Genomic DNA, 16518 nt, shown 5'->3' with positions numbered 1-16518 from the left:
CTAATTCTTTAATTCATTCGAACTAACAGCAATTGGGCGTCTAACACTGTACAAGTCTGTCTTCCAAGTAAGATACCCTTGAGCAAAAGATCCCTTGGCATTTCCGTTTCTGCTAAATGTCACTGAGTATGTTGCTTTCTGATTCACTGCTTTGAAAACTAACGTATTAGGCGTTACTTTAACATTTACATCTTGTGGGGCAGTAATCTCATGGATGAAAGATGAGCTTGGCAGGCCAACATTTGTTTCTGTTCTTGTGTATTTCTGTGGATTGGATCCCAATTTGATAGAAAATGAAGGGTAATTCAGCTGAGCTTCGGGTATACTTGAATAATTGGAGCATTTCACTGAGCGCCGCACGATAAGTCCTATTTCTTTGCCTGAATAGCCCAGGCCACACAAGTAAGGAATGTCATCATCAGGTTGGATATCATAAACTAACCCTGGATTATTTGCTTCTAATGGGTTCACATGACCTGCACCGATAGCAAATGCATTAGCAGCACCAAACTATAGGAAATAGGCTTGCCCCCAAGGTTGGTCAAAAGAGCAGTGGTCACGATGACAGATTTTATGGCAGCAGGTGACCAATCTGGGTGGGAACTTTTGAGCAAAGCTGCAACACCGCTAAGATGAGGGCAAGACATTGAGGTGCCGGAGATCATATTGAATGTTGATTTTGTTTTGGACCTATCATCAACTGAAAATGGCCAAGCAGCTAAAATCCTGACACTAGGGCCTATAACATCTGGTTTCAAGATCCCAGGACTTACCCTGGTAGGACCCCTTGAGGAAAAGGAAGCAACCTGAGGAGAATCTGGCAGACCGGTTACGGTTCCTTCAAACTTGATTGTAGCAACTGGTGATGCTGTGGAGTTTAAACAGGATTTGATACCTAATCCATCCATGTAACCCGCATGTGATGCAGGTAGAACGTGAGCTTCGACGGAGGTAACATAGCCGTTGTCCGTATCATTTATTAGAATCATGGCAGCACCACCACTATTCTTAACTTCTTGGCCTTTATAAATTGTTTTTCCATCCCCTACTCTGTCACACAATACTATTTTCCCTTTGACATCAGCATTTCTCAATGATCTCGGCGTACACAGCGCAGTTGATTTATCACCATTTGCACCTGGATAAATAAGTGGCAAGAATTTTGAACGGAAATGTTTGGGCCAAAAAAGGGATTGATCATTAAACTTTGAGTTATTTCCAAGCAACACAGTTACTCTTATTTCTCTATCTACAGTGCTTGCTCCTACTGTTGCAATCCACGGAACCTCATTTGATAAAGAACTTGAATGTGGACCCGAATTCCCTGCTGCGCAACTCACAAAAATCCCCTTTTTAATAGCCCCAAATGCACCTATTGCAATGGGATCATTGAAGAAATGAAGCGGTTCACCTCCAAGGGAAAGTGAAAGCACATCAACACCATCCTCTACCGCAGAATACACTGCAGCCAATATGCCAGCCTCGCTGCAACCTGATGTCTCGCAAACCTTGTACATTGCCAAGTGGGCTAATGGTGCAATGCCATCCGCAGTGCCATTGGCTTGCCTATAAAAATTGGCACCTCGCACTGGACTTCCGGCTACTGTGCTAGCCATATGAGTTCCATGCCCAATCATGTCAAATGGACGCGTACCATCATATATGAAACTTCTTGCACCAATGATCTTGTTATTGCATGTCGTCCCATGGAATTCGCATTTCCCTTTCCATTTACTTGGTGGAGGAGGCATTCCTTTATTGCTAAATGAAGGAAGATCAGGTGTCATTCCAGTGTCCAGAAGTCCTATAATCACTCCCTTCCCATAATTGGAATGGTTCCAAAATCCTTCATTCGGTTGCAGACACAAGAAGCTGGGAGTACGAGTGCTGGGAGTACGAGTTGTGTGAAGAGACGACACCTTCTCCGGACGGGCTGATACAAATCCATTTTCCCTTTCCATGGGTTTTGCTTCTTGTGCTGTTATTTTTGCATCGAACCCAGTAACCACATTGTGGTAGGAATATAGAATTCGGTTGGTTTGAGCTTGAGTTGGAAGCAGGCAAAAATGACTGATACCAGCGGTCTAAATCTCTAGGTTTCATGGATACTGCACTTTCTGGTTTCTCTAAAAAGACGATGTAAGTTTCTAAGTTCTTCTCCTCAGTGGTTGCCAAGGAGGAACTAATTTTCGAAGTGACGCTAAGCAGAAACAGAAGCACCATTTCTGGAAACAACTTGTACCTCATGTTCTCCATGCTGGCAAGAGAACTAGAAGAGAAACAGCTTGGATGGGTAACTATGCTACAGAATTCAAAATTGAAATTTTCATGTTATATTCTTATGTATAGATACTTGAATTTTATTGAATGAAAAGCAATAAAAAATGAACACTCTCACTCCAGGCTTCTTATGGTATCAGATATCAAATCTTATGTTCCTTTTCTCAAACTCTCCTAATGTAGATCTTGTACTTTGATTTTCATTTTAAAAATCTAGCCAAATGTAAGAATATGATCAGACATCTAATCTGGTAATCATGTTCCTTCTTTCTCAAATGGCAAAATGCTCTCCTAAATATTTACCCTTTACAATTAAACATATGCCATATATAAATTCTCTTACTTGATTGACATTTTAAAAATCTAGCCAATTGTCCTTTGCCTTTAATCAGTATGGTAACTTCTGATTTAACAGAGGATCGCTTGGATTCTTAATTATATCTATTTTCCCCAAGAAAAATTTAATAAATCCAGCCAAATGGAAGAATATGTCAATGGTGAACGGTGACCTCTTCTTTTTATGGAAAAAGTGGTCTTATTAAAACATTAAAGAAGCGATTTTTATTAAAAAGAAAAAAAAAATTCTTACCCGCAGTCAGGCTTCAGAATATGCTATGTGGGCCTGAATCTGTTGATGGCCCAAAAGAATTTAGGAAATGTCCCAAGCCCCCAATGCCCTATTAATTTAACAGGCTCGAAATGGAGGTGGGTTTCTGACCCAAGAGCACTGATCCACACCCTCAATGCAACGCTTAGGAGCTTAGCCCAGAAGAGCATAATGAGGTCTAACTTTATAATGATTTTTCCATTTAATTATATAAGTTATTCCATTTTTTTTTCTAAAAATAAATATTAAAAAATATAATAGTTTTTTTTACCATTTTATTAAATAATCTTTCACTAATGCATTGGCTTTTTGTGTATGTTGCCATTTAATATCATATGTCAACTTTCAAATATTGTTCTAGGAGGAGTATTTCTCCAATTCCATCTTCTCATTCTTCAACGGAGGCTTTTTTTTTTTCTAAGGATACAAAGAAAAGAATGCAATTGTTGACTGCACTTAAAAAAAAAAAAAAAAAAATTGTTTAGATGCATCTAGAAAGCAGAAACCAGAACTAGAAAGGAAGGCAACAGAACATAAAGTAACTATTTCGCTCTGCCTAAAACACATAATAAAATGGGATTTCTAAGGTCAGTGACGACAACAACAAAGACTGCCATTGCAGCCTCTGCCTTGCCTGTGGCCTTTACTCTCTATTCCTCTCAATCTTCAACTCCTAATCCCAAACCCCATAACCTCTCTTTTCTCTCAATCTCCTCTTCTTCCCTTCGCCCTCCAACTCGCTTTGGCCTGGCAAAAAACTTGGCTTCTCCTCCCTCCGCTGTTAAAATGGAAGCACCCACATCAGATCGCAAACACACCCCTCAGGTTCCAGATTTTATATCAACCCGTTTCTTTTTATGTCAAAATCTTTCCTATTCCGCTCTAAATTATGAATCTTGTTCACTTTGTTTTGCAGGAAGATGCAGTCTTGCCCGAGCTACTTGTAAGTTAAATTCTTCGTTTCACTCCCTGTTTCATCTTTAATTATCCTATTTAAGCTGATATTAGTTACCTTATTGATAATTGTTTTGTGGATTCTATTTATAAGTGTGAAATTTTCGGTCTTGATTTGATAACAGACAGAATTCATGGTGAATATGAAGTGTGAAGGTTGTGTTAATTCTGTCAAGAATAAGTTGCAGACTGTTAATGGTATGCTATTTTTTGGATAAACAATCATTGATTGTACAAACTTAGGTTAATATTTTCTAGGTCAATATTTTCCATTTTAAATTTCTTAATTATGATAAGTTACGTTTTTCCGTTTGGGGGGGAATTCCAGGAGTGAAAAATGTGGAGGTGGACTTGGGCAATCAAGTGGTGAGAGTTCTTGGTTCTTCACCAGTAAAAACCCTGACTGAAGCTCTGGAGCAGACAGGTCGGAAAGCCAGGTTGATTGGCCAAGGAGTCCCTGAAGGTTGGTCAATTGAATACCTGTGGGTTCTTTTATGCTATTTTGATAGTCCTCAATTCTGAATGCTTACTTATCTTCCGAAGGTTATTCCATTTGCGAATGAGTTAGCTAGACATGTAGTTTTCTACACTTGTTCTGCTTCGTTAATTAGTGCGTGGAGCATCATTAAAGTTGAATACTGTGATAGATGTGTAATTTCTTTATAGTTTGCAGAGGCATTGCCGAATGATTCCAATCCCTGGGATCCTCCTTTCAAACATGATGGAACCAAAATTAGAAGTGGTTCTGATATAGTTTCTATCATTTTGGAACTTACTATTAAACAACCTTCTTTACTAGTTCTACCATACTTCATGCTTCTCTTCAAAAGATGTTGGATAAAAATTCACTTATTGAGACCCCATGTGCTCTTAACTCATACTTTGGAAAACTCATTTGCCAACACATTCCTTCATTCCTTTTTCTGAAATTGACCTTTCATACCATATTTAGTGAAGTATACAGAAAAAGCCTTCAATTTGAAGCATTACAACTTTTATCCTTGCACACATCATTGATTCAATTCTTGCAAAAGAAATAGTGATTAGGACATAAATGTCTTACATTTCTCTGTCATTCTCTTTTTTTTAAAGCTATTGTTAGATCTCATGCTGTGGACAAACATAGGCCTGCATTTGAGAGAGGGGCTAAGGATTAAAATTCTAGACTTTTCTGTTAGAGGTTCTAATACCATGACAAGAAGCCATTGAACTTTTAGATTTTATATAATTAAGGCCTCAAGAGTAGGTTTTTAATATCTCTTAACACTTTTGATTTTTTTTTTTTTTTTTTTGAAATGAAGTCTGCTTTGGTTACACTATGAACTTTAGATTGTTTGAAGTGTCTGAATTTTGTTTAGTTTTTAATTGCACTTCATAGTTTTTGAACCTTACAGTTTTCAAAGATACCAATCTCGTGCTGAAAGTGAGGCTGTGGGGGATATATAATACAGATTTCTTTTTGCAAACAATGTGCATTTTGAGTTCAAGCTTAATTAAAAGAAAGTCTTAGCATGCTTAAAGCCTTCCGAAAAGGAAATAAGTGCAAAATAATTATCTGCTAGATTCATAAACACTTGACTATTATTATTCTGATTGTTCGTGTCTAATAGTTTTTGGTTGTCACATGTTTCTGATTTAGTCTGCATTTTAGTTCTCTGTACAACAACAACAACTAAACCTTAATCCCAAAATATTTAAGTTCTCTGTGCCTTCTTTAAATAGGGAATCACAGGAGGCCAAACTTTGTATTTATAGTCAAAATGTCATTAAAATTCTGAAGTAATTTACCCTTGCTTTTGTTTCTTAGACTTTCTAGTGTCTGCTGCTGTTGCTGAATTCAAAGGTCCAGATATTTTTGGTGTGGTTCGCTTTGCTCAGGTAAATATGGAGTTGGCTAGGATTGAAGCCAACTTTAGTGGGTTGTCACCTGGGAAACACGGCTGGACTATCAATGAGTTCGGTGATCTGACAAGAGGTGCAGCAAGCACAGGGCAAGTGTATAATCCTGCTGATCAAGAATCTGGAAAAGAGGTTTGCATCAGCATGTTTTGTGCTTTTTATTATTTTGCAACAGATCAAGACTAATGAGTGATACTATAAAAGATTATATGAACATTAGCATGTACTACAAATTTTGCTTTATGATGTTGATTTGGGCTTTTTCGTCTGGGGTTCTGTCAGTTGATTGACCTTTCACAAATAACTAATAAGTCTTAATCCAACTGTTATTGATACTAGTTAAATAATTTATTTTGTTGAAATCATTAGCCATGACCTTCAAAATTTGTCAGCCCTTTGGATCTCTTGGTCCTCAATATTTATGTCACAAATTTTTGCTTTATATATGCATAGTACAGTCACATTAGCTTCCCTAACCATATTCCTTAATTGATCAGCCACTTGGCGACCTGGGAACATTAGAGGTGGATGAGAAAGGAGATGCATTCTTCTCAGGTGTGAAACAGAAGCTAAGAGTTGTTGATCTTATTGGGAGATCAGCGGTGGTATATGGAACAGAAGATAAATCAAATGGTTGTCTCACGGCAGCAGTAATTGCTAGAAGTGCTGGGGTTGGCGAGAACTACAAGAAGGTATGCACATGTGATGGGACCATCATATGGGAATCAAGTAATAAAGATTTTGTCACCAGCAAGGTTTGATAATTCTAGTAAACCAACACATAGTTGAGCATTTACACATTTTGTTTTCCTAACGAGGGGTTTGTTGTTTTTTACGTGTATCATCTGCTTGAATGGTTTTGTTATCTAGTAAAAATAATACTAATAAGCTCGGCCTCTTATTTGAATGGCATTGATTATGTTTATGAACTGTAGACTTTTATCTAATAAAAAAATAATAATAAGAGCAGTCCTGATATTTTATACAGAATTGGTTGCGCATGGATGAATTACTCGAGTAAATGGTTTAGAATTTCCTCCCTAGTTTTGTGATAGGGTCGGCAATCTCGCCTGGTTTGTAGCTTTGCATGGTTGACAGATTGTAATGAGACACCATGGCTTTCGTCACGGACCTAGTGATCTCAACATCAAAGCCGTGCAGCACTTAGCCAATTGGGTAGACTAAGTTAGCTTGAACTATGTAGCCCGATAAATAGACTAACAAGAGCGGCAAAAGTCACTTAAGGAAGCCAAGCACACAAAGGAAACAAAGGAAGAGAATTTGGCAAAGGAAAAATTGTGTTGCTTTTGAAGGCTTTTGTTTACGAGTAAGTTGTGATACACTTGAAAATATGGAATATGAATGCAAATGACTTGCTTTAAGTTTTTATTTATAGGCTTCTCAATCTCCTTAATATGTGGTGGAAAATGCCCTTTTAAATGGACGGCAAGGATTTGATCTCTTCTACCTTTATAGTTTGGAGGGCTAGAATGAAGTCTTTTTAGAAAGTGTGCACTTCTTTAGCTAGATATTTTCATAATAACTTGCACGAAGAATTCTAGAGTTTCTTAGAGGCCACTTAAAGTTATCTTCCTAAAAGTTTCAATTCCTAAGGGGGCTACTTAAAGGCACCTTCCTAGAAGTTTTAATAACTTGATGGCTATTCAAAGTCATTTTCCTGGAAATTTCTTTGGAGATGTGGAGAGTAGGCTAGATAATTCTTGGACATTTCACACGAGTCTCCTAGATGCTGGCATATTCTAAGTCACTTCGAAGAGTTCTAGTTGATTTTGTTGCAACTACTCATCCAATTGGCCCGTAGATGCTCATCCAGTTGGCCCATAGATGCTCTTATACCACCAACCATGCTAGCCACTTGCATAGCACCTGTCTTTCTAGCCACTTGCATAGCACCTGTCTTCTAGCCACTTGCATAGCACCTGTCTTTCCCCCGTACCTGTGAGACTTGTGCCTAACCTTATTAACTAGTAGTCTCATGAAGAAAATTTTGAATTTTACAGAAACTTGGAGTTGATGTGTTACACGTTTCATAGATTGATAAATTATCATGATATAAATATAAACACACATACATATACAAGTACACGTACTTTTAGTAAGATGTACTAACATTTAAAAGCTTATACACACTTTCATTCTAAAAGATCAACCCACTAATAACTAGTTAGGTTTTTAGCTATAAGCACACACAAATTCTTTTTTTAATAGTCTTTTTTACCAAAAATAAATAAATACACATACAGATTAAATAAAAAATAAAATAAAATAAAATTTTTTTTAATAAAATCGTGACAACTTTATCATAGCGTAATAACCCTTATAAACACATATCCTACACAACCGAAATATGTCACATTATTCTTCTTTATTTAAGGATGGCATCTCATAAAATAATAGTCCTGGAGTAAATCCAATCTTCACGTCATTTTACGACCCGCTCCAATAGATTCATTTAGGTAGCCTGGACACTGGCAAGAGCTGAGCACTATAACAGCTCTGTAAGACTATGGCAATTTAATTTTTTGATGAATATTATTGTGTCACGTGATACATATATTCTTGTACTCTCTTTTGAATATTTTATTTATTATCGGTTTAAATTTTATTTTATTTTATATAATTAAATCATGTGAAAATTAATAAAATAAAATTAATTGTGAATAGAAATTTTATTTAATATAGTTAAAGAATAATATTGAAAAATAAAAGAATTCCAAATCATATATAAATAAAAAATGAAAACTTTACTCAGCTGGCAAAGTAGATTGCAAGTTACATGGTAATTTGGACTAATTATAAAGAAAATGTATAAGAAAGTGTTATTAGCATTTATCATTTAAAGTTTATTCATGCAGGACATCTAATTAAGTATTAGTTAATTACAACAAAATATATTTATTATTTGTAAGTAAATGTTGAAGCTTCGCAAGCCGATTATCTAATCTATTTAAGTATCCCAATTTCCTTGTAAACTTTAGCTCAACGTAAAGACAACTTGGTACATACTTCAACAGAATTTTCATATACTTAATGCTGCTCATCGAGATATTCAATTTTGTCTATTCTTTTTTTTTTTTATCTCAATTAATTTAAATATTAAAAAAATTACAAAATTAAACTTATTAATTTTTGAATTAAATAAAAAAATCAAGAAATTTAACTCAAAAATTAAAAGAAAAATATAAATTTTATTTTTTAGGCTTAATTGAAACTAAATTAAAACTTTTGAATTAATGTAAACAAAAAATTAAAAATGTAATAAATTAAACATTTTCAATAAGCATAGGATAAAATGAGCATTTAGCCACTTCCATGATTAAAATAATGGTTAATAAGTTGATAAAGTTTACCGGTCATTGTAACACTATGCAGAAAAACTAGTCGCTTAGAAACTAGGAAAACTTAGACAAAACCTGAAAAACCAGAAAATGAAACCTGCATAGTGCCTAGTAGCAGCAAGAGTAGCAAGGAGATTAGGCTTTCGAGGGCAACAGTCCTTCCTTCTTTGCCATCTCATAAATTGCAAAGGCCATTAAAACCTTAGCATAGCCTGTCATGTGCCAAAGTGTTGCATAGGGAACCACACGAACCTTAATCAGCTCACCACGATCATGAAGGCCGGTCTCTTTGCCTTTTAGTTGTGTGATGACATCTTTATTAACACATCCTCTATAAAGGAAAATGCCAATTTCTTCATCCCATCCTCCCTAAACATGGAAGGTAAACAACTTATGTAAGTTACAGAGAGTTTCTTTCTCAAAATTTGTTACTGCTCGTAAGAAAATTGTGAAACATGTCACAACACCATATTATGACAACATACCAGATATTTATATATATAACTGATACTTGAAATTCACTCTAAATAATCATAGATTGCAAGCACTTGCTATTTTATTCCAACAATAAGATAGACAAGCTGAGCATCGTTATATCTCAAAGAAAAAGAAAAACTTACTCAAATCAAACTTCCACAAATTTAATCTAAACAAGGATGAAAATGATGCCAACATACAGGAGAAGGAATAACTCTGCATCCAGTGGCTGGATCCAGGAAGGCTGTCAGATCAACCATGTCTTCTAGATTTAAGTGAATACCAGTCTCCTCTTCAACCTGTCAAAGCCATCTGATTATCATACACTAGGAACTATATTAAACTTTTGATCCGCTTAATTTTCTGAGTCTCCTCTTCTAAGTTGAGTTAGGCTCCTTGTGCAGCAGAATCTATCTTTTTTTTCTTTTTTCTTTTCAGTTTTCCAAAAAGAACAAAACCACTTGTTCAGCAATAAGAACTACTTATGCAGAGTAAAAGAGACCTCACGAACTGCAGTGCCAACCAAATCACCTTTGTCATCATCCAACATCCCAGCAGGTAATTGCAAAACAAGCCTTCCAGTGGGGACCCTAACCTTAGACATGCATGAAAATTCTTCAGGGTTTAGGCGAGGCAGCAGCAGACAACTAGCTATCTTTTTAACTTGAATGTATTTTCATTTGCACTAGATCTTCAAGAAATTCAGGAAATAAAGAAGCTAAAACTACCTGTTCAGTAAGAACAGCAATAAGTCTCACCCTCAGAGTCCAAAAGAATTAGCACAGCTACAGCTGGTCCTCGTGCAAATACTACACCTGGAACCTAAGCATGTTTTAGTCCTTACAGAAAGATAAGGGGCTTATAGCATTGATAGCTTTGCATGTGGAATGCCAGCAGCATGGACAAATTGGAGGTGGGGGTGAGGTGCCAGCAGCAGCCACGGTCCACCCTCTACCCTCCAAAATTGCTAAATGTCTCTCATAAATTAAACTTCTTATTCAATTAATGTGAGGATTTTCTAAAGCTGGCTCCTCAATTTTGGTATTTAGGTGTAAGTATTGTGATTTGCATTAAGGTGACACTATTTGCACTCTGTTTATTTATATTCTTATTCTACATTAATATTTGCAATAACACAAAAATAAGTGAAGTGCAAATATACTTATACAATTGATTGCTATGTTTAGAAACTAAATTAATAAAAAAAAAATTTACGTTGGTCGTTATTTTTCATTATTTAAAACGAATAAATAAGAAATGCTCCTAGTATATGATTCATACACTTTTCTTAGTTAAATGTCTTTTCTAGCAAAAAAACACACACAGTTTTGTCTACACAAACTCTTTTCCATTATATTTTTTTGTACTGTAATTTTTGCTATTTGTAATGTTAAAAGTGAAGATTTTTGGCAGAACATTTGAGTAGAAATTCACACACCAAAGTTAGGAGGAAGAAAGGTATACCTTTTTCCCTGTTTCCAGATCAAAAATATCTGCCTTGAATTCTAAAAAGCCAATACCTGTCCGAACATATCCACTCCCCCTATACAAATGGGCCATCAATGACAACATGTGCAAATCAACGAGAAAAAGAAAGGAGGCCAGATAGTTATGGTGCGGCACAAGTAAGCTACACTTTTGTTTTATAGCAGCAATTATGTGAAGTCATGGAAACATTCATCTATTCCTGCCTACATTCAACGAGATTAAACTGGAAACAGAGAAATTGGAAATGTTGTTCATGTATCCCCCGTGCATATCAAGGAATTCTAGTCATGTTACTCAACAAGAGTTCATTTCAGTCCCAGGAAATAGCACTTCAAGACGTGACGGTGTAACTAAGCATAATCCATAAATCAAATGAGCTATCTCTACTTGATCATCGATTAGTGGAGAAATTAACAAATCTGTAAACTGACAGAGAGACACCTGAACAAGTACTCGTTTTAATGAAAAACAGCCATTAGCTAAAATCCCAGTTTCAGATTGCAAATTCTTTAGCCACAGCTTAAGCAGGGAGGAATCAATAGCATTCCTGCAACCACCACAGAAAAACAAAGAAGAATTAAAAAAAAAAAAAAAAGGAGGTTGGGGGGGAGCTTAATTCTTAGTTCGCGTTTTCAATAAATAAACAGTAGCATAGAGAAATCGAATTAGAAATGAAATTTTCTTTTACATATACTCGCCTGAATCGGAATCGGAGACGCCAGTGGCAGCAACGATCTCGACGGATTGGCCGGGTTGACACGGCAAGACGAGGGAGCGAGCGAGGGGCTGCGGGGATACCGCCGACATTTGGAGACAGAACACGCTTCGACTTTTGCCAGTGTAATAAAAGAAACGGTGCGTTTTGGGAGTGCAATAGAGGCATTGATGGATGGAGCGGGACTGGAAGCTTGAAGAAGAAAAAAGGAGGAGCTCGAAAGTCTCTACATTCAAGGCTTAGTTCTGCGACACGTGCTACTTCCTTGTGCTATGCGTTATCAGAACGCAAATCAATTTAGAAAAAAATATTATTTAATTTTATATTATAACAGAATTCATTATTTAATTTTATATTTTAAATTATTCTTTAAAATTTTATTTTACCATATAATTTCGTCTTTTTTTTAACTTTTACTATTAACAAAACAATTAATCATTCAATTTTTATTATTGTAAACATTTTCAATATTAATTCTTTGTTAAATTAAAAAAAATGAAAATACCAAATAATAAACAAAATTAAATATAAAAAAATAAATTATATATCTTTTAAAATTAAAATTAAATCATTAATTTTAATAAAATCAAGATATTAAATAATAATTTATCCATCAATTTACAATTAACAAATTTTATTGCTGCCTTTCTTACTGTCATTAATAATTTTTATTTTTATTTTTATTTTTTTTAATCCAATTAAACCTATTTTTAGAGAAAGTCGATATAAGAACTAATTTGTCAATAGCAAAAATTAATTAATATCAAATTTATAAATTAAAACTAATATATTCTTAAGTTAACTAATTAAATTATTTAATATAATTTATTTTTATATAAAACATTTGTCATTAAAAATTTCATATATATTAAATATTTTATAATTTATCTCTCAAAATTTATTAAAAACTACAAGTTGATTTCTTTTTTCTATTTTTACTCTCTTTCTCTCTTATCTCTCGTTTTCCTTAATAAAACCACTAAAATAATAGAAAATATAATTTAACTAAAAATTAAAATATCATAAATTTATTTTACCTTGCTCAATCTCATTTTAAAATTAAAAATAAAATTATAATTTTTAAATATTCAACAAATTAAAAACTATATATTTTAAAATTTTTGAAAAATAATTTTTAAAAAGAGTAAAAAAATATTACTTATTAATTTCATTAAGTTTTCAGAATTAAATAATAATTAAATTAAGAGTAATAATATAATTTACTTTTAATAATTTAAGTTATTATCTTTATCACAAACAGCCTCATGATGGAAGAATTAATTACTGTTTTTTTTTTTTTTTTTTTTTTGTCAAAGATGGTGGTGCTTATATTAAGCCTTCAACCAGTCAGCAAAGAGGGCGGGGCCACATGGCCGACATCCATTTCTGACTAAATGAAACAAGCAATTCTCAAAATTAATAGCTAAAACTAGGACATCATCGATAATCCCTTGAATGTGGACCAAAGCTCCTGCTCCATACAAGGCTTGGATGACTGATAGAAAGTCACCTTCAATACTATTCAGCGCCTTCCGGGAAAGGAAGTTCTGCCGCCGTGTAGTCTGTATATCATTTATTGTGTTAAAGTGTAAATAGGATAATTAATTAGAATTAAAAAATTATTACGAATTAGAATTAAATATTATTTTTTGAAAAACAAAATTAAATATTGATTATGAAGTAAGATTGAATTTAATTAAAAAGTTTATTTTTTTATAAAAAATGCTAAAATAAAAAAAAAATGGTGTTGGCGTGTCCAATAAGAGTTGGGCGTAGTGTGTCCAATAAGAATTGGGCGTGAATTTGGTCCTGGTGTGTCCAATAAGAATTGGGCGTGAATTTGGTCTTGGTGTGTCCAATAAGAAGTGGAGTGGACTTGAAATCCAATAGTCTCAATGACCATGGAAGTCATAAAGACAAAATGATTACTTCTTATGCCGTGTGAGTGCCAGCAATTTTGCATTGTGTTTGGATCAAAAGAAGAAAAATAATGGAATGAAAAAAAAATGTTAATAATAATAAAAAAATATTTTTATTATATTTAAATAATAAAAAAAATATATAAAAAAAATATTTTATAAATAATAAAATTATAATTTTATTTTTAAATTAAAAAATAAAAATTTTTATAATTTTATATATTTTTATTTCACTTTTTCTCTACTCTTGAGAGAAAGTAAAAATAAACAAAATATATTTATTTTCCTCTCAAATTTTCTTTCATCTCTTATTTTCTCTCTATTCAAATACAAAATAATAAAAAATAAAATTATTTTACTCTCAAAATTTTTTTCCTCTATTATTTTCCCTCTATCCAAATATAATATTAGAGAATGGTGTCTAAAAAAAATTAGTGATTATAATTATTTTTTTTAAATTCAAGATTATTTGCAGAGTGAGTTTTTATTGAACATTTTTTTTTATTCTTTGATTTTATAAGGTAACTAGCGGAAGACCCGTGCTATACACGGTAATATATATATATATATATATATATAATTAAAAATATTTTAATATTACTATTTAATATATTAAAAATTTTAAATGTTATCAATAAATTTTAATCAAATAAATTAATAATTACTCTCAAATCAATGAACTTAATAGCCATAAGTTTTTTTTTAATGGCTATAAATTATTTTTCATATATAATAATAATAAAATTATTTTAAAATAATAAAAATTAAATTAAATTAAAGTAAATTAAAATTTATTAAATGGATAAAAGAAAGAGAAAAAACTTTTAAATATTAATTTCTCTTCAAAGTAAATATGAGTATTGATTTTAGCGTAATTGACTTTTTAAATTAAAAATTATGAACATAATAACATGTGATAATTATATTACATATATTTAAAAAATACAAAAAATATTTAATGTTGATTTTTCTCTTTTAAAAAATTAAAATTTAATGAATAGGCATTACCTTTAATAATTCGACATGTTTAAAAAAAACTTAATCATTAATTTCTCACAAAAATTTAAATATGCTTGATTCTAATTTAGAGTAGATATTTTAAAGGAAATTAAATTTTTAGTTGTAGTAATAATTGGATAATTATTATAATATTAGTTGAATTTTAAAATTAAATGTCTTGAGTTGTCAAATTATTAGCAATTAAATACTAAATTTAATTATAGTAAATGTGTTCAAAAGTATTTAACTTTCTTTTAAAATAACTGCCATTGACTTTTTAAATTAAAAAGTAAGAAACTTTTAATGAATGATAATTATATTTAGTAATCAATATTTTTTCTATTATTGGAAGATCAAAATAATTAAAAATCGTATTTAAAAATAAAATTATATAATAATTATATATCACAACTGTTTAAGAAATATAGAAAAATTGTTATCAATAAATTTAATTAAAAATTGCTACTTGCTATAAATGTGACAAATTTAAAATCCTATATCTTATTGAATTTGTTTTATAAAATTTGAACAACCTCTTTATCAGAAAGCGAACGTGAAATATACATAAATTAATATATATGTGTTCATTAAGTATAATTAATAAATTAATATGATTAACTCTTAGTTTTTCCTAACTCTAATTAAATTAAATTTTTCTAAACATTTATAATAATAATAGCTACTTATTATAATATTAAAATATAATAATTATATAATTTGTAACTTACATATACATAATTAGGAAATTAATAACTTAATCATAATTTATAGAAATTATATCATTAATTAATTTTTCTAAATAATAATAAAATAATATAACATAACATGATTAATATTAATTAAATTAATGATATTAATTATTTATTAATATACTATAAAAAATATTAAAAAAATAATGAAAATTGAATATTAATATAAATTTATTATTTACCATAACTATGAAAATAAATTTTTATTTCATTTTATTTTTTCATAATTCATTTTATATAGCATTCAATATATAATTAAAAATATGTATTTATTAAATGAATACTAAAATAAGATGAATAAAAATAAAATAGCATTAAAGTAAATTAAAAATTATTAAATATATAAAAGAGAGAGAGAAAGAAAGCAAAATATTTAACTCCATGTGACTACTTTCATAGTATAATTTTAAATTATTTTATTAATTTTAAAATATATATAATTATTAAATTTTTATAATTAAATGAAATAATTAAAAATTCAAGAATCATTAAATAAGAATTTTATAAAATTATTAAAATATATCTAATATTTTTAATTAGTTAACCATAAAAATTGTGATAATAATGGTAATAGTAAAAATAATTAATGGTAATAGTAATGGTAATAATTAATTACATTAATATAACCTCTATATATATATAAAATAAAGAGTTTTTTCTATATCTAATTAAATTGAGATTTCTACATAATAATAATAATAATAATAATAATAATAATAATAATAATAATAATAATAATAGCTACTTATTACAATATTAAAGTAATAACTAAGTAAATAGTTTGTAACTTATGTACACATAATTAGGGAATTAATAACTTAATCATAATTTAAAAAAATTGTATCATTAATTAATTTTTTTAAATGATAATAAAACAATATAACATAATTAATATTAACCAAAGTAATAATATTAATTATTTATTAATATACTATAAAAAATATAAAAAAAATAAAAATTGAATATTGATATAAATTTCCTATTTACCATAACTATGAAAATAAATTTTTATTTCATTTCATTTTTCCATAATTCATTATATATATATATATATATATATATATATATATAT

At 31.0% G+C, this 16518-nt stretch overlaps 2 protein-coding genes and 2 pseudogenes across 2 annotated transcripts; 1 reads left to right on the top strand and 3 right to left on the bottom strand.

The window, feature by feature from the left end:
- LOC110640005 (subtilisin-like protease) lies at positions 1-2256 on the bottom strand (annotated as a pseudogene).
- Positions 2257-3314: 1058 nt separating this feature from the next.
- Positions 3315-6730, top strand: LOC131174750 (copper chaperone for superoxide dismutase, chloroplastic/cytosolic-like). The gene is made up of 6 exons (XM_058138648.1): positions 3315-3712; positions 3804-3830; positions 3967-4039; positions 4170-4304; positions 5649-5872; positions 6238-6730. The coding sequence occupies exons 1-6, from the start codon at positions 3461-3463 to the stop codon at positions 6499-6501; spliced, it is 975 nt and encodes a 324-aa protein (XP_057994631.1). The 5' UTR covers positions 3315-3460; the 3' UTR covers positions 6502-6730.
- A 2314-nt stretch (positions 6731-9044) lies between these two features.
- Positions 9045-11173, bottom strand: LOC131174505 (nudix hydrolase 14, chloroplastic-like; annotated as a pseudogene).
- A 12-nt stretch (positions 11174-11185) lies between these two features.
- On the bottom strand, positions 11186-12007 carry LOC131174506 (uncharacterized). Its single transcript, XM_058138055.1, has 2 exons — positions 11763-12007; positions 11186-11611 (listed from the first exon to the last, which is right to left on the bottom strand). The coding sequence occupies exons 1-2, from the start codon at positions 11945-11947 to the stop codon at positions 11359-11361; spliced, it is 438 nt and encodes a 145-aa protein (XP_057994038.1). The 5' UTR covers positions 11948-12007; the 3' UTR covers positions 11186-11358.
- Between the last annotated feature and the right edge of the window lie 4511 nt (positions 12008-16518).

Source organism: Hevea brasiliensis, chromosome 16, assembly GCF_030052815.1.
Source record: "Hevea brasiliensis isolate MT/VB/25A 57/8 chromosome 16, ASM3005281v1, whole genome shotgun sequence".
Classification (NCBI taxonomy): domain Eukaryota; kingdom Viridiplantae; phylum Streptophyta; class Magnoliopsida; order Malpighiales; family Euphorbiaceae; genus Hevea; species Hevea brasiliensis.
The sequence above is the reverse complement of the archived record's forward strand: the minus strand, read 5'-3'. Positions and strand labels throughout refer to the sequence as shown.

What these genes read in the sequence shown, in the direction of transcription:
- LOC131174506 (XM_058138055.1), bottom strand. Translation starts at nt 11,947, where the DNA reads ATGCCTCTATTGCACTCCCAAAACGCACCGTTTCTTTTATTACACTGG. An exon ending in CGTCTCCGATTCCGATTCAG is followed by an intron (nt 11,612 to 11,762) that starts GCGAGTATATGT and finishes TGGTGGTTGCAG; the next exon opens with GAATGCTATTGATTCCTCCC.
- LOC131174750 (XM_058138648.1), top strand. Translation starts at nt 3,461, where the DNA reads ATGGGATTTCTAAGGTCAGTGACGACAACAACAAAGACTGCCATTGCA. An exon ending in ATCGCAAACACACCCCTCAG is followed by an intron (nt 3,713 to 3,803) that starts GTTCCAGATTTT and finishes TTTGTTTTGCAG; the next exon opens with GAAGATGCAGTCTTGCCCGA. An exon ending in ATCAAGAATCTGGAAAAGAG is followed by an intron (nt 5,873 to 6,237) that starts GTTTGCATCAGC and finishes TTAATTGATCAG; the next exon opens with CCACTTGGCGACCTGGGAAC.